At 49.1% G+C, this 18,290-nt stretch overlaps 1 protein-coding gene across 2 annotated transcripts in view; it reads right to left on the reverse strand.

Moving 5' to 3' along the window:
• LOC121443506 (BCL-6 corepressor) overlaps window positions 1-18,290 on the reverse strand; it is an 89,803-nt gene that overhangs the window by 16,414 nt on the left and 55,099 nt on the right. For both annotated transcript variants that reach the window (XM_041645257.1, XM_041645258.1), the window contains exons 2-6: window positions 8,256-8,346; window positions 6,925-7,003; window positions 3,204-6,047; window positions 2,512-2,565; window positions 1,853-2,039 (exon numbers count right to left, since the gene is read on the reverse strand). In XM_041645257.1, the coding sequence (XP_041501191.1) occupies window positions 1,853-2,039; window positions 2,512-2,565; window positions 3,204-6,047; window positions 6,925-7,003; window positions 8,256-8,341 (3,250 nt within the window). In that variant the 5' untranslated portion in view covers window positions 8,342-8,346. The remainder of the gene's footprint in view (window positions 1-1,852; window positions 2,040-2,511; window positions 2,566-3,203; window positions 6,048-6,924; window positions 7,004-8,255; window positions 8,347-18,290) is intronic.

An 18,290-nucleotide genomic window follows, 5' to 3' on the forward strand; every position in this document is an offset into this window, starting at 1 on the left:
GTCAGTAACGGCTGAAAAAATCTAGGAGTCCTTGTCCTCTTATATTGAGGAAGTAATGAGAGCGAGTACAACAGTTCTTTCAGGGTGTCCCTGCCAGTGAGCCACAAACACCAAGTGCCCAGATAAGTATGAGTATAGTAACATAGTTCCTTCTTGAAAAACAAGCCTCTTGTACATCACCTGCAGAGCACTTGGTGACAATTTCTGGCTCTTACGAGTGGCAGGAGCCCTGTCCTGGTGCTCCAAAATAGCCCACTGTCTTGAAGGAGCCTCTCAAGCCACTCCAATTTCTTGTCACTAGGGTCAGCAGAGGAGAAAAAAAACCAACAACAAACCAAAACAAACTGGGAAGAAGGTAGACCTCCCAGGCAGGTAGGTGGGTGGCCTCTGATTTTTATCTGAGGGCAGTAGCCACTTTGTGCCTGACTATGTTACTTGCAAACTAAAGAAAGGGCCAAAAGGCTGGAAGCTGTCCAAGTTCCTTCCCACCTCTCAAGCTCTTCTTCCATTCACTCAGAACAAAGGGGAACTCCCACTTGTGGACAGCTCCTCCCTTTCAGAAGCACCTTGCCTACTTCTCAGTTCTTACAGGCCTTGCCAAGATCTGTGGGCTCACAAGCTGCTGGTGATGGGATTGCTTTGTGTTCATTCTGAGCAGACTGGAGGAAGGCATTCTTTGCTACTTCACCCAAGAGCAGCCCAGACCCATTACTGCCCCATACACGTCTGTTGATGAGGAGTGTAAGGATACTCGTACTCAAACCCATTGAGAGTCCCTTAGGGAAGAAAGGGCACTGTGCTTGCCATAGAAACTACTTTTCTTTGGGACTAACTCACAGCAAACAATCTTGGTCCTGCCTGTCACTACAGCCTGACCAGACAGACCATTGGTGGGACCTTAGGGATGAACTGGAGGAAGTGGAGGAAGGACAGTGCTCTAGAGAGCTAACCACATGTTCCTGGACCAGAACCCCTCAGATTCCATCAGGCACTGAGGAATTATATTGCGTGTGCTACATCTTCAAGGGCAGCAACCCAGGACTCTCAAACATTCAACGTCACTGCCTGGCTTGTCTAGGAAGTTTCTGCATCTGCCGTCTTCCATGTTCACCTAGGCACCCTAATTGGACACAGCCGGCCTCCAACCTTAGGCATGCACACTTGAGGAATCCAAAGACCTTCACCGAGTACTGCACACCCTCAGAATTCTCCATGGTTCAGAGCAACAGGGGACCCGCTGTTGAGACTCAAGTATTCGCATATTCTTAGAAAGGCATTTTAGGCATTTTCTTCTTCCCGTATTTTACCTCCAGAACATAAGCCACCATCTGTCTGGTGGACAGAGATCTTTCACATAAACCACACTCGGGGTCTATTGGTAACTCCCAATAACAGCAAACAAACTCAACCAATGCTTGTTCCCATCTTTCTGCTACCTTGGCCAACCTGATGGAAAAAACCTGAGTAGTTTCCATTCTACATTAGCCTGTCACGTGGGAGAGGAACAGGGCTAGAGCATCATTCTAGCTGCTACAAAAAAGAACTGACCCTCACCACCCACTTCCTACTGCTACATTGTATTGGGCTGTCATTCACTTTGAGCCTGGTGTTTCTTTGAAAACAGAGATGATGTCCCAGAAAAGAATCCCACAGACACACAATTCCCTGCTGTTGCAAGCAGACATCACTGCACTAATGGCCAAAGCGACCCCTTTCTCTGAGCAATCCCCTACTGGAGCCAGGGCCATTATCCACAAATCGCTCTTCCTCTCACCATCCCAGGCTTTGGAAGCAGGGTGGCCCTGTTCTCACAGGGACATGGTACTACAAGCCAACTGCTCGGGTTACTTACATCTCTCACTGTTGTTCTGATCAGCAATGGCCTCTTCCAGGGCGACTGACTTTGGCTTTTTGTCCTGACTTCCTTTCAACCTTTCCCAGTCGGCTGGGCTGAATTTGCACACCTCGGAGTCTTTGGTTGCTGGGTGGCCACCTTCTCTTTCTTTCATCTCCAACTCTGAGAAGCGCATCATTGCACGCTAGAAAGAGAACGGAGATGGAAAAAAAAACATCTTACCATAAAGGCTATTTCATGTGCCTTATACTATAAAAGAAAGTGTTTTCAAAGAAAAGCTTGCCCAAAGCCAACCACAACTTATGAGATACAACTCAGATATTTTAAAGTTTAACAGATAAAATTTAAGAGTGTCTATGTGAGTAGTCACATTCTTTATCCATAAAGTCATGTGTATATAGATACAGACGCAATGTATATGTATAGCCATACATACACCATTGCATAGAGACAGACATTCTCTTTGAAGATTATAAATAAAACAAAACAAAACCACAACGCAAAGAAAACAAAAGAAAAACACAACAGAAAAGAAACAAAATGTACAATGAATAAAGACGACCATGGCCCACAAACTTCCCTTTGAATATTTGGAAATGAAATTTAACTCAAAAGGTTTATGGAAGATTCTAGTAATAAAAATTTGAAGAACTGACCTCACAGTAAGCAGCGGGTAGACATAAAATACTGTCCTCTTGTAATCCTTCCATCTATGTAATTAAAATGGGCACTCAATGGATCATTTAGATAACTTCATCCATTTTTATCAGCATAAACCAATTTTTTTCTTAACATTGCAAAACAATTTGGCTTTACTCATCTTTTAATTAAAATTAAAATATCTTAAGGAAATTCCTATACAACATCTATCATAATTCACTAGCAAATTAAATACATACTCTATCCCTTTAAGCAAATTTTTTTTTTTGGTGAAAAAAATTGCACGATTCCCACAGACATGTGACTGCTACACATCTCCACCACGCATCAAGTAAGGTATTCTAAGCAATGCTTCTAGATATATTTGTTATCTTACAGGCAGAGACATCAAAGCAATTGCTAGGCAAACGTCATGCAGTCTTTAGACATCCTTCATAATAATTACAACTTGTTATCAGCATTCCAGTAGAGTTCTCATATAATCTACAGACTAGCTTAAAGTATCCAGACACATGAACCTTCTAAAAGCTACTACTGCCATCCCCTTACTGAACACATTTCATACACTGCAATTATGTCATTATCCAAATCTGCCTGGTGCTTGTCCTACCACGTTCCCCCCAAACCCCTTTGTACATTGCAAAACTGATAACTGATAAAGTCAGTGAAATTTGGGTGGGGGGCTCACCTGCAATGCCCGTTGCTCTCGGCTGAGCTGACTGGAATCCGCGTACAGTTCAGTCGTGACACACTTGAATCGGTCGCCCACATAACCTGCCGAGTTAGCAATTCTTTTTGCCAGCTTGGATGGCTTCGGTTTCAGAACTTTGCCATCGTTGGACTCTGCCTCATCAGTTCCATCTTTGGTATAGGTGGGGGTGACATCCATGCTCGGTGGAGCGCTGCCCACACAAAATGGTTTGGGATCCTCTTGGGTTTTACCAAAAGTCACAGCAGGGCCCTCGCTGCCCAGAGCTGTCTCCGAGAATGGAGTTGCCACCGGCACCCCCAGGTTCTCTTTGTTGGTTCCCGCTGCAACACTGTCCTTGCCTAAGCTGAACACTGGCTGGCCTGGAGCCTGTTTGAAAGCGTAAGATTCATGGAAGTCACTGATGCGGCCCAGCTCCTCTCTGAGGGAGATGAAATCACGGTGTTGCGGGATCACAGGGTCGGCGGCGGGCTTAGTGGGCTCTGTACTCTGGCTCACATTCTCAGCTACAAGGCCTGGTTTGGATGCTCCTGCATCAGCTTTAGAATCTGCTTCTTCTCGAAGAAGGTCTACGTAGACTAGCTTGTCGGTTTTCACCCCAGTTTTCCCTTGATTCCAGCTAGGGTTTGCCTTTAGGTTCTTGTCAGTGGGGATTTCTGGGTGTAGTTTGGCGCTGCTAGCTTCCAACATCTCAGAAAACCGACTGCGAAGGGTTGGGTCTTCATAGCGGGCTCTCTCATGGGAGCGGGACCGTCTCTCCGGCTTCTCCTCTTTTGTGATCTCCATGGGCGTGTGTGGAATCAACATGGGATGTACCATGCCCAAGCCCAGGGCATCTTGGTAGGCCACAAATTCTGGCCGGCTTGTATGCAGCCCATAGGGCAGGCCAGGCTTGGGGGCAAGGTGCCCAGGAAACAGATTGCCATTGGGTAACAAAACTGGGTGAGGGTACACAGGTCCTTTGCCATGTAAAGAGAGGGGACTTAGAGCAATGCCTTCTGGCGCTGAGTAGGGGAGGTAACTCCTAGGGTAGGGAATTGGTGGGGACCTGAATGCTTCATTTGGAGATAGAAATATTGAGGTTGGCGGGAGGCCATTCTCGCTTGCTTTGAAACTTGGTTCTGGGTTGCTGGCTTTGGCTCCCTTGCTGCTGGTGCTGCCACTGTGTTTGGCAGGCATGGCTGGGGGCTGGCCCACGTGCTGAATAACTGATGGTGTGGTATCCACAGAGCTCCTGCTGGTCTTGGTGCCATCTGCGTTAGCATTGGGGGCTGGTGATGTGGAGGCTGGGCGTCCTGAGCTGGACACCGACCCCGAAACATTAGCGATCACAGCTTCTGTGCCACCCATACGAGGACATGAGGAACTCCTCTGTTGTGGTATTGCCCAGTCCAAAGCCTTGTTTTTCAACGACATGCTCTTGCCACTGTTCTCTTCATTAGGACTTGGCCCTGGCACCACCCAGGATGAGGGAGCAGTGCTGATGATCTCTGATCTATAGATAGCACAGCCATTTCCTGGAGGAGATAATGTTTCTTTTGGAATCTCACTCCCGGAGAGCACTAACCCACTTGCAGCCCGACTGTGAACCAGGACCGTGGGAGCCATCTTTTTCATGTGGTCAGCTTTGGAAGTGTCTCCGTCCACTACTTTAGAGGACAAGTCTAGTGGTTTATCTGTGACGTCTTTGGTAACAGTCTGCTTTTCCAACAGAGGTGGTGAACCCCCATCTTTTCTGTCTTGAACCGTTGTCTTCCGGGGATGCCCAGGCATGGACTGGGCACAATCACCCCCATCTGGGACCTTGGGGTACTTGCCATTGGACAGCCTGGCTGTGGGGAACTCGCTACTGACTGTCATGTATGGCTTTGTCAGGGTGACTGACGGGGAGGTGGAGATCCTGGGATAATGCTTGTGGAACTCAGAGTAGGTCTCCGCAGCAGGCTGAGTGGGGAGGTGGACACGGGGTGAGGGCCGAGGTGAAGGGGGAAGCAGGAGGGCTGTGTCACCCGGCAGACCACTGTTGACTGCCTTGGCAGAGGACACCCTGGGTTGTTTACTGTTTTGGATGTGGGGGTAATTATGAGAATCAACAGGGTTCCCAGGGCTGACACCCATCTTCCATGGGAGGCTTTTGTCTGAGCAGTGGACAAGAGGTGGGATGGCCGGAGAGGCTGAAGGTGTGGAAAGTCTCATGGGTGAAGCCAAGGAGGAGGGGATGTGGGGGTTAACATAGTGTGGGGGTGGCAGGTAGAGGAAACGTTCCCCACTGGTGCAGACAGGAGAATACAGCGGCTGGGCCAAGCCGTAGGACTGCTGAGGTAGCAAGGCCTTGTACATGTTCAGTGAATACTTATTTGGCGAGTCAAGGAAAGGGTAGATGGCTGGAGTGGCCCCCTCCATGTAAGGGTTGACCCAGGGCAGCCGCAGGTAACTAGCACCGTTGATGTTGAGGGGGCTCTGTTTGTCGCTGGCAGGCCTGTCCAAACCCAAGCTTTCTGCTGTGGCTACAGCACTTTTTTGTATTCCAGGCGGTGTTTTGTATATAGCACTGAAGCCGTTTGGGGGTTTTCCAGAAACAGCAGAAGCCTCCGCTGTCTCAGGAGTATTCGGTTTGAATTGCATCTCTGGATTTCTTTCTGAAGAAAACCCAAGGCCACCGAGAGAGCTTGAGGCAGCCTCCCGACCCTTTTCTGGGCCCAGTCCACACAAGCCAGAATAGACGATGTTTCCAGGGACCCGGAGCCCTTCCCGGATGAGGCCTGTGCGGTCCATGCTCAGTGCTGCCAGGCCATCAATCCGATGGGCTCCACTGGTGTCCACCTTTGTAAAAGAACAACACATGTTACTTGGGGCACCAGTCACAGTAGCAGCCCTGGTCCCGAAGAAAAGCCACCCACTGGGTCACATGATATCACCCACAACACTTTACAGAAAAGGTTAAAGACAGCTTTGCTGTGTCCAGAGGCCCCTCCTCCCGCATCTGTTCCACTAGTGTACTCAAAGTTCTACTCAGAATAGAAGCCAACACATTATTTTGTTCAAATCTTTGTTGCAGCAGACAAGATCAAATACAACACTCTCTGCACCACTAAGGGTACATGACTTCTACTACTCCTGTGGAGCCTGTTGAGTGGGGTGGGGTATTCATTTCTCCTGGAGACAGAAAGGGATCATTTAACAGGACAAGAAACAATTTTCCATGGGACAACGGGTATGGGGAACTTTAGCTTATCCCATTTCTTTTTTCTTCTTCTTTTTTTTTTGGTGCTTATCTCATTTCTATATCAATAAAGGGGCCAGGGGTCAGAGTGCGGTTGCATCTTTTGACTTCCTCCCCTTAGTGTCTGAAAGGACAGTCCAGTGTTTCACATTTTACTGGCAAAGTAGAGCCTCAGGAACTACTTTGGTGACAGGGGTATTATCCAGTTTTGAGCACTAATGGGGCACACAGTTTCTGGAAGCCACATGCCCCACCAGTGAATAAGAGATAAAGAACTGAGGCGGGGGCAAAGGATGTTAAAAGCAATACATAGTCAGGCCCTGATGTTCTCCCCTCCCCACACTGAATGTACATGCGTGTGTGTGCGCACATACACACACACACACACAATACCTAACTGTATACAAACTAATGCACAATTGATTACAGATCACTGATATTCAGCCATCCTATCAAAAGAAGCCATTCATCCCTTACCACGTTGTGATTCAAGGGATTCTCCTCCCTCAGTTCCAGCCTGGCTTTTGAAGCGTCACCATCATTCACAGGAATTTTCCTATTTAAAAGGACACAACAATTTCATGAAAACAGTTCTTGCTGAATATGTCTTTCATCTATCTACCTGGACCAGACCAGTTTCTACTAATCTCATTTATTTTTTTGAACTCTCTCTTAACCCTCCCTGCCATGACCTATAGTGAAAGTTGCTCCCAAATGGTGATTCAATATTACCGTGGCAGAACAAAGCAAAGGCAGGCCTTTCATGTGTGGGGACATGAATAACACATATGTCCCAGAGGTGGGCAAGTCTGAAATTAAGCACACTTCTCTCACGTGACCTTTTCTACAGAGGCCAAGTGCTGTCCTAGCTAACCCTTCTGAGCTGTCCTGGAGGGCAGGAATTAAGTAAAATGGGCACGGACCAAGTGAGCTAGAAGTCTACAGGCTAGACCCTTCACCTACCACATCTGCGTTAACCCTGAGGGCATGCTTTCAAAACTTTTCCCCAAACAAAGTTAGGGAGCACATCCATAAGACTAGTTTCCATGGTGATAGCGAAGCTATATCTGTGTCCTTTTTCAAAGTGATGTGATGTGTGTGGATATACAATAGTAACAGAGAAAAGAAATGTCAGCTACTCCAGGCAGAAGAGGAAGCTACACATCTGTGCCAGGCTGCTGTTGGCTGTCCCAGGACTTGTTATCAGAGTATTGATAAAGAAAGTGTTCTATGCCAACTTCCAAATACCCAGGATAACATCGCTGACAAGCAGGACACGCTTCACCATCAACCCAAAGCTACTTCAATCATCTGCTGTTCAGTTGTCTCTACCCTAGTCTACTGATTAGAAAGCCTAACTGAGCTCGGCAGTGATCAGAATGGGGCAAAGAGCCAGGCGGGAGAGGGCAACCTGAAACCTTGGGTTGCACCCAAGCAAAGGGTAGCCATCTCCTCATTTATTACTAAGCAAACTATTTGTTTTAAAAGCACATCGAATGCCGGTCCACCTGGGCCCACACTCCTGACATTTAGAGTTAAAGCAGCATATAGACGGGGATTAATTCTCCTTCATAAATATGAAATAATAAATTAAGGACGAAAGTGCACTGAAAGGCCGCTTCAGGGGCTAATCTTTTAAAGGGCGGCAATGCTTCGCTGAGCCAGGCTGCCTGGTAAAACTGTAAATCAAGGGCCACCAGCTAGGAGATCTCTCTTGCCCAGACCTTTTGGGTCCTTCTCTGACTGTGAGAAGGCGAGGGGCTTGAGCATGGGTTCTGCTCAGAAGTGTGGGGGAGGAGCCCATTCACCTGTCTTCACTTGCTCCACACATGCGGACCCGTTCGCTGTTCATCCAGCTGTGAACGTTCCCATACAGGGGAGTGGCTGAAAGCATGTCGTCTGTTTAAAAACAAAAACAAAAACATACTGGGTCCAAGAGGTTAGGGAAAGGAGAGGCACTGGGGAAACAGAGAAGGCCTCTTTCAAGGCAAGTCATACATAGGATGCAGCCTGTGCCTGGGGATTGTCTACAAATGACCACAAGCCAAGAACACATCTGACCCCCAGTGATCGAGGGAATAGATTCAAGCTGACAGGAAAAGCCCATCCAAGTCACAGCTCTGTACCCCCACCCCCACACACCATAGGAGGAAGCCATATTTGAGGAGGGACTAGGGAGACCCGGGAGGCTAGATCGCTGGCACACTGATCCGTCTTGGGGTGGTAAAAGGAGTAACAGTGAGGTGGCAGTGGAAGGTTTGTGACTCAAATCACAGCACATTGTTAGGACTGAATTTTCAAGCTGTCCTGTGTACGACCCAAAGATCGAGGGTGAAAGACAGAGTCCAGTGGGCTGGTGAACCTCTCCACTGAAGCCCTGGATTAGATTAAGCACCTAACAGGGGTGGTTTTGCCTGGGAGCTGCAGGGGGAGGCAGCTGAGTAATTCAATGACGCCTGTTCACTGGGGACAAGAAATCATTAGCGCATAAGTCTCTGCAGCCAGGGCTGATGCTGATGGGCTCCGAGTAGCTGGCACATAGGAACAGGCAAAAGCCACCCATTTTCCACCTATGGGAGGGGCGAGGATGTGTGTGTGGGGGGGGGGGGAGCAAAGGAGCCCAAATCACCTCCCCCACTTACCTTCTCAGCCCACCGCCCCCACCCCCACCACATTCTAGTTTGCTGCATGAGTGAAGGGTTAGGACAAGCTGCATTTTATTAACAGGATTATCACGGCGCGTGATTTATCCTCGCGCAGGATTTTAATTGCTCTTTGGAGGTTGAGCCGTTTCTTTTGACTGCGCTTCAGCCCATATCCTGCTGTTAAATGCTGGGTTAATAAGTAGGGGAGCCTTTAATGCCTGGGACCGATGGCCCTCGGCAATTCCCTGCTCACAAACACATCTCAGTTTCCCTTGTCCAGGACAGACCACGGCATTTTTTCACGGGACCCAAACTTGAGTGTGAAATAATTGGTGTGCAGATAGATCATCAGGGGAACTTTTCTTTCTCCTCCCTCACACACCCACCCACACAGTTTCCGAAAGCCCAAATGTTCCCTTAAGTCGACACATTTCCTTTGTTAGCAGGAGAAAATATGCAAATGCTTGCTTTTACACTTTAGCACACTGCCAGGTCGGTTGGGTGGAGGCACCCCGTCCAGGGACTCTTCTGCCAGGGACTGGTGTGGGGGTGGGGAAGGCTTGGGAGGACTGAATCCAAAAGCTCAGCCATGCTCCTTTCTGTGTCCTAACTAGGTCTTTTGTCCACCAGCAACCCCCACCAGCCCCCAACCATAGAACAACACGCACCAACACACCGTGCAGTTAAGAGCTCAACAATGAAGTAAGAAGGGGAGGAAGGACCCTGGAGAGACTGTAATCTGTGAAGGCATCATGGGAATGGAAGGTCTTTTCCTGGGAAGAGTCTACTTCTTCTGACATGAGAACTCCAAATGACTTAGCCACAGTGCATGGGGAAACTGATTGAGGTGCTGGGGAAGGTTGTGTGGGGCTGCATCTTCCAAATACACAAAGCAACCAGGGAACACCAAATCACCAGTGCTGGGAAGCCCCAAGACCTATTCCACATAGTGTCCCTTCCCAGCGGATCTGCTGCCTGTTCTTACAAGAAAAGAAAGACATCGTGGGTGGCCTGATTAAGGAGAGTACCATTCTGTGGTGCAGGTGTCCTGGACAGCAGGTGTCCTGGACACCATGCCTTCCTGGAGTGCAGACATCGCGTTGGGAGAAGAAGGACCCCAAAACCAATACCAGGAAAAAGAACCTGTCTAAGAAAAGTCAAAACTTCATGCTCCAGTTCCTAAGTCAGCCTTTCCTTGAAACCCAGTGGCCTCCCCAAAAGTGGCCCACCTTGGGGAAAGCACCTCAGGGAACCTCAAGGAGGAACAGAATCAGCTTAGAGAATGTCTTTCCCCACAAAAGCACAGGAGCATCTTAGTCCTTTGCTTTCCCCCAAAAAGGCCACCCAGACTGTGAGGCACCTGGACTAGACCAGACATTGGTCTCTCTGGGGCTCGTTCTTCAGGATTTTCAATATTACTGTCACAGATAAATAGCATCAGCCATCAGGCTGGAGCGTCACACACAGGGTCAGACTGAAGTGCATTTCAGTCTCCTCTGTGTGTGGTTGGGGGTGGGGAGGGGGCTAAACCAAGGGGAGTTGCACTGTGGACAATCCACGCATGTGCATGAGTGCTTGTGCACACTCGTGCACACACACTTACAGTCTTTAGCTGCTCCGTGAACTTTTTGTGAACTGTTTAAAAGTGGAGGTCTGTTGAACAAACAGCGGCGCCACTGCCAGCCATAATTTCATTGCAACAAGCTAAGGACTTTTAACTCTTCAGGTGCCTGGCCAGAGAGGAACACAGTAGTGAGGACCAGTGACTAGCGGGTCCTGCCTGGCAGGAGGCCCTTCTCTAGGGTGACAAACAAGGGCAGTCCAGGAACATAATCAGCCTAGCACTGAGATTCCACTAAACCATTGAGGAGCAGGGATTATCATCACACAGAATCACAGGTGAAGAACCAAAAAAAGACCAAGAGGCAGAAACAGCCACACTCAACTTATCCCATCCAGTTTCGAGAAAGTGCTGGTAATAGTTGGGGCTTTGCTTTCTACCTCTAAGGCAAGGTACTTCAGAACTGACTTTGCTGACCCTTGGCTGTGGGGTACAGTAGAGAGAATACCGAATACCTCAAGGCACATGGCTGCTATAGAAGGAAGAGGCTTACTTTTTGCTCCATTTTCCACTCCTCTAGGAGTGCCAGGATGTGTGAAGTCACTTGTGAGAAAGCACTTTATAAGCACCAGCCTGTCCCGAAGGCGAGCTGCTAGCTTTACCTTGGCTCTGGGTTTTAACCCCTTTCGCCAGTTGTGGAGGGAAAAGCAAGGGCGAGAAAGGAAATGCCAAGAAAGGAGGGCTCAGGAGAGCCAGGCAAGGAAGGCTGACTGATTCTTATGGAACAGGTTGATTACTAACTACAGTACCTGCCTGCTGAACACAGAGATCTGGGGGAGCGTACATGCATAGCAACACATGGTATGTGGTTACAACTCCCGATACTGCGTGTAACTGGAGTCATCTGGAAAGGCGGAGCAATCTTTTGCTCTAGAGCCAAAAGCTGTGGCTAGAGAACCCAAGCTTGGCCTGGACACAGGGGAGACGGGCCTGTCTGGCAGAAGAGGGTCAGAGGGATCAAATTAGGTGCTGTCCCTCCACCCCGGCATCCTTGAGAAGACATGAGATGATCCCCAAGGAGCACCTCTTAACGCCATCTCATTCATCCCTGCCAAGACCACACTGCAGATCCAGCAAAAGGACACACTTCTCTTTTTTAAAGACAAGGTCTTACTGTTCTGGCTAGCCTGGAAATCAAGCGATTTATGTATCTTTGCTGGGATTAAAGTCACCACCATGCCCAACTTCCTTGCTTCTTCTTTAAGAGCATCTAAGATTCACCCTGCAGACAACAGGGAGTAGTAGGCTGAGAGAAGAGAGGAACAGTGAAACACTGGGTTCCTCATGAGAAAAGCCTCTCCTCCCATGGCTGGTTCTCTTATGGTCATCCATCTCCTGGCTCCCGCTCTTACCCTCACCCACCCTGTGTCCCTGGGCAGGTGGCCGAATCTCTCCAACCTTGGGCCCTCTGTAAATATTTGGCACTGTGTTTTCCAGAGGCTTCGGCTGCACTATGGACTCGAGTTTTGCCTGGCAATAGCTGGAGCTGGCCATGGTTAACCCCAAAAGCATCTGAATCCATTAAACACATTGTCCCAGAATGGCTGCAAGGTCTTTACCACGGGTGCAGTGTTGAGGAAGGAGATACAGAGGGCCCACGCTGGGGGGACAACGACGACTGGTGTGGATTTTCCCCAAGCCTATAAAGCTAGCGCCAGCCCTTCCTGGGGTTGCTCCAAACCCATCCTGAGTCACAGCCGCACCACGCTCTGGGTGTCAAGGAAGGGAAGGGGAAGAAGTTTCTATTTTAGAATGTTGGGGGGAGGGCCTATGTGGGGGTGGGAAATGAAAAGAAAATGCTTTCCCGGATGTGCAATGCAGGGCGGGTCCTCCTGGGCTGCTTTCCCAGATGTCATATAGCTGACGAGTAGGGGACCCTTAAATTATTCCCAGGTCCTGAGCCACCTTAACATCTGAGGTGTGGGGTTGGAGGTGTGATCCATGCTGCCACTCCAAGCCACAACCACTGGCTCTGTGGGTGTGACCACCCACAACCCCCAATTTCATACCAGTAACAGACTAAGTCAGGGAGCAGAAGGCGAGAGGGACAATGCTTGCACAGACCTGATCTCCCCAGCATCCAGAACCTCCCCCAACTTCTTCTTTCAGCTCCTGGGTCACAGCAGGGAACCACTAGGGTGGGAATAAACTTGGCCCTTGGTGGCAGCAGTGGGGGAGGGGCACCCCTTTCACCACACCTCTGCCTGTGGTGATGACTTTGCAAGGAGTCCCCTCAGAAACTCTAGCAACCACCCTCCCCCAAGACCCTAGCCAACCACTGGGACCCTGTGTTCTTATGAGAACTTCCAGGATCCCTCTGTTGGAGCCTTTACTACTTACCAGAAATTTCAGACAAAACTTAACTTCTGAGTGGGTTCAGGCAAATTGAGCCCTTGAGGGCTCTAGTTTGTGCCACACCAACCTGTCAGTGAACTACAAGCTCCCAAGCCCGCGGTAGAATCAGGACTACACACCTTCCTACCTTCACTGTGGGCTCCCTTCAGGTTGCTCCTCTGGACCTTCCCTGCTAGGAAGATGGGAGCCAAGTATAGCATACAGCAGTGTAGAGCCCTGCATAGAGCGAGCGACCCCTGACCCTGGGAGCCTATCCAAAAAGGGCCGCTGGTCACAAATCCTCTCTACCCTAGCCAGAGCCCTACCCAGTTCCCAGGACCAGATTTATCATTGCTCCCCCAAATCAAGGACAGAGAGGGACTTCCCCCTCTTCCTTCTACAGGGGTGGCCAAAGACTAACTGGCTTTGTTCCTTTCACTTTCCTCCAGGTTGGGCCACACCAACTAGTCAGTGAACTATGCACATCCAAAGTACAGGAGGAATGAATTTAGAAACAAGGACTCCTTAAAAAGAAGGCAAATTCAGCACCCAAAACCTAGAAGAAAGCCAGGAATCCTCCTTACATGCTCCCATTCCCTATTCTTGGTTGGCCTAGTGCAACAGAGCTTAGTCCCCACCCGGGAATCCATACAACTAAATGCCTCCCACCCTCCCATCCCCGGCAAGGCCATAGTAGTGTAAGGGTCTCCACTACAGCTTTGCATAAGTATAAACGAAACACAGTTAATGTCACTCCCTGCTACAGAAAGTCACAAGCCACATGGAGGGCTATCCCTGGTAAGCACAAAGAACTTTTTAAGGAATTAAGATGTGAAAAATGCAAGGGTTCTGAAATTTGCATGCAGGCTTCTTGCTGAATGTGCGTGCAGAGCCTGGAAGTCCTGGGAAGGCTGGGGGTAAGGGCTAGGAGAGGGACATTCACTTTCTTTACAAGGAACAATAGGAATTCCACGTCTGCTACTCAATCTCAGAACTCAAAGCACCCCAAAACAAAGCCATATAGATGGGGACCCACGAATTTCTGTGGCTGTTCAGAGCTTAATTACTCCTCCTTGATCCATGGGACTAGACACGACACCGCCAAGGTTAAAATGCCCCAACAGCGCTGAGCAGATGTGAGCGAGCTGGCAGACGCGCAAATGAGGCCTGCCTCGGAGCCCGATAACAAGTGACTAATACATTGCATATCGTTGAAAGAAAATTATTTTTCTCTAATTTGCATTTGCTTGGGGGGAAAAAAAGCCAACCGAGTCCCTCCTTACACGCAGGAGTCTAATCCTGGAAATACAGCCCGGCTGCTTTAAGAGAGCTGGAAGGAGGGAAAGACTGCCAGTGTTTTGGCGTTGCAGGCTTGTTTATCTTTCCGCCTTTCCTCCAAGGCGAAACTCGTTTTGCAAGCAACATTCCTACAGAAAATGGCACACGTCATAAAAAGAGACCAATTTATAGAACTGGCAACGAAGTTCATGTATCACTCCAGAAGCATCTTCCAGCTCCCCAAGGGGAATATGTAAAAGTCCACATTAAAACTCGGCGTGTTTATGTTACCTGGGGGGTGGGGAGTCTCTAGACTCAGACATCCTGTAGGTTGTCCACCCAAGGGTCAAAGTCACCCAGGAGGGGAGAACACAGAATTAAGTTAGCCTGAAAAGATCCTCTATCTCCCATGGACAGCAGGGGCTTGGGATTCCTGGGGTATTGGGGTGACGACAACGACCTCTCAGTTTGTCCCAGGCCACCTAAAAGACGGACCCAAGTTCTTGACCATCTATTCATCTCTAGGACTGGAGGGGGTGACTGTCACCCCCAACTGTTCTCCTTTCCACCCTGGTGCCCACAGAGCGAACGTTCAGCTGCTGCTGCCAGCAGGCCTTTTGTGGCTGTAGCTGAAGAGGGAAGGTTACAAGTCAACCTGCAATGTACACCCTCTGGATCCTGAACCCACACATTTGCATTTCCATTCCGAGGAACAGTGCCCAGTGCCCAGAACACAGCAGCCGCCCATCTCTAACTTGTCTGAATAGGGCCATTGCGCGGGGGGGGGGGGGGGGGGGGCACAGCCTTCAGAGACCCTGGAATCCCCAGAAAGCCTTCAGTTAAGAACACATTCTCTCCAACAAGCTTACTTAGAGCTGCTGGTTGTTTTCCCAAATCTTGCAAACTCTGTCACAAGCAGCTGAGGACCTAGGTCCATGGATCTTGGCCAAACCCCTCCAGACACTGACACTCCAGGCCCCCTGGGCCTTCTGACACCTCTGCCTAACAAGTTCCCTAAACCACAACACATAAACCATTCCACACCCTCACTCCACCCTTGGGAAATCCTTAAGGTGTGTGCTGGGGATTGATTGGTGACGGGATGGAGCCCAGTGACCAAGTGGTGGCCACCTCTGCAGCTCCTCCGTGGGGCCTGCATAGTGCGCGCTTTGTGTGAGTGCTGAGGAGGCGCAGTGCTGCTCGCGCGCCAACAGCTGTCACATTATTTGCACTGGCTGTAAACAGCCTTCACATTCCCCCCTTACCACATAGTTAAAGCCAGACTAACAATCCACAGTTAGAGATCAAACCAACAACAGCAGCATTGTGTCTACCTTCGCCTTCACACCAAGCCCAGCAGCTGGCAGGTTTCTCCAGAACAAGGGACCCTGGCTCTCCCCCGACCCCAGCCCTCCGGGCTCTAGCCAAGGCCAGCTTTTCTTGGTGCAGTTTGTTAAACCGAGAGCACTGCCATTTCGCAGAGATTTCGCGGTGGTTTAGCAGCCCTCTCCCACCCAGAGTTTGAGACTCTTTCTGGTAGAGTCTGGGGATGTGTCGGTGTGAAGAAGACATGGCTGCTCACACTCCTAGACCACTGGGCCAGATGGCCAGGCTGGGTCTGTGACAGAGAGGCCTGCAGCGCTCCAAGTTGTCACAGAGGCTGGGCATGTCTGCCCTCTGTACAGACCCACAGAGGTCCGCCTCTGGTCCTTCAGAAATTGCCCAACTCATTGAATACTTACTGGTCGCCCCACTGATCAAAATGTCTCCTTTATGATTTTTGGTTAAGTTGAACATTTCCATAATCGTCATTATTCGCGCAAATTACACGCCTAATCGGTCCTTAAATAGATTTTAATTAAATAATCATACAAGGCTCATTTTATGACTTAAGAAAGGCATTACTTTTCGTTAGAAACTTTCCACCAGGATATGGAATAACGACAAACCAATACTTGTTCTTCGAAGAGCACCAATCACCAAGGGACAGAGTAGCCTACAGTAGACATGGTTTTTACCTTCCAAGTGGAAGCTGGGCGCCGACACATTATAGAAGCTCAACCGTGCTCCTAGGATGGGAGGGGAGCGCCTTCTCTTCGGTACTACTTTTGGCTCTTTTTTTGGACGGTAGAAATAAACTGCCTCTCCATCTGGAGACATCTCTCCAGCTAGTGGGTTTGTAGACCACTTTCCCCCACCCTCACCCACTTTCCACACCAGTCACTGTGGAAAGCAGGCAGTCTGGGCTTGTTAAATGCTGTGTAAAATGCTGTTAATAAAATAATAAATACAAAGGATGGAGGCTGCTGGGTCCATGGTGTTTTGACTGGAAATGCCTTGGCACTTGTCATGTGTTTATGGGAGGGCAGACAACTCCAAGGATTTACATAGTTTGAACATTTTTGTACTTCATTTATCCTTTCCTAAATGATGTAGGTCTTGAGCTATTTCAAGTTCACATTTGTACAGAACTGTGAAATGCCTAGGAGTTTCTCCAATTAAAGCAAGTTCTGAAATCAGACTCAGAGCTGGGACATACTCCTGCCTGTGTCCACCCTCAGCCTCTTGGGCTCGAGAAAACAAACATCCTCGAAAACAATCCTGGGTCCTCAAGCTCCCCACCTCTGCCTCCTCGTGAATGGGCCCCTGGGGCAAAGGTTACAGGGCGTTCAGATTGCAGGCAGCTGGGCTCCACACTGTGGCCATCATGGGGCAGTTAGAAGGAACATCCTGTCCGTCTGTATACTATCTCTAAAATAGTGAGCTGAGATGGGGGCAAAACTGCTGGCCTGGTAAAACACCCTGCTCACAAAACACTGTCAGCAAAGGCTGTAAGGCATTCTTTAGAGGGACCAGGGATTCGTGCCTAAAGAAGCTCTTTCAGCACAAAGGCTTTTAGGGAAAGAAGGGAAGGGGGGAGAGGGAGGGAGGGCTCCTGTTTCAGAGCAGGCATCCCCTGAGAGTCAAGAACCAAGTGTAGCTTCAATCAAAAGCTGACTTCCCCTCTGGGAGTCCAGGAGGAAACCTGATCACAGTAGCTTCCTACAGCCCTGGATCCACACAGGTCTGGTTTTCTTCTCATGCTAGTAATTTTTTTTAAATACATATCGATATAAAAGAAGCAATCTCTGGCTGACTTTATTGAAAACCACATAGAGCCTTCATAACATCCGGACTTAATCCCTATCAAACCACAGCACCTCTGGCCTCTGCAGCAGGCCATTCCTTCACCTCTTCCAACTAGGACTCCTCCAGCAGCTCCAGTCCCTCGCCTGAAATCCTGGCTGGAAAACTTGCCAAACAGCACCTAGATAGCAGTTCTGGAATCAATTCCTAACCATATAATGATCCCACTTAGAGGGGAAAAAATCCAAGTCGTTGCATATGGAATCTCTTAAAGGCATAAGGCAAAGAACTCTAACAAAGGGAGAGAGGCGCCCACATAGGCTGACCCAGAGAAATGCCCCGGGGGGGAGCAGCTGACCTGCATACTTGGTCCCTGGGACACAGGCCTAGCAGGTCTTGGGGGCTATAGAGAACTGAGGAGCAACTTATAGAAACATAGGCGGTCATTCAGGGCAATTATTAACCCTCTGGCCTACTATGTGCCAAGCATTGTCTTTGGTCCTAAAGGTAGATAATTATTCCCATTCATACAAATGAAGAAATGTACTGAGGTTCAGAGGCCATAAATAACTTGCCCCCAAGGTCACACAGCTAGTAAAAAGCGGGCCATGGTCAAACTCGGTCCTGGAGTTGCAGAGAGGAGCCAATTATAGGTCTAATTGTGTCATTTGAAATCCCCCATCTTCACATATTGTCTTCACCTAAGACAAATTTGGAAAGTTTCTTGGGTCTTGTGTATCAAATACAAGGTAAAGAGGCAGCTCATGAGCCTTATGTAATTCATCCAGTATGAGCCCAGAGCCATCTCCCCAAAACATTACTGCAATCTCTAAGGCCGC

This window comes from Microtus oregoni, unplaced genomic scaffold (assembly GCF_018167655.1).
Source record: "Microtus oregoni isolate MIOR12 unplaced genomic scaffold, Mior012 000108F_ref0000382, whole genome shotgun sequence".
In the NCBI taxonomy this organism is placed as follows: Eukaryota; Metazoa; Chordata; class Mammalia; order Rodentia; family Cricetidae; genus Microtus; species Microtus oregoni.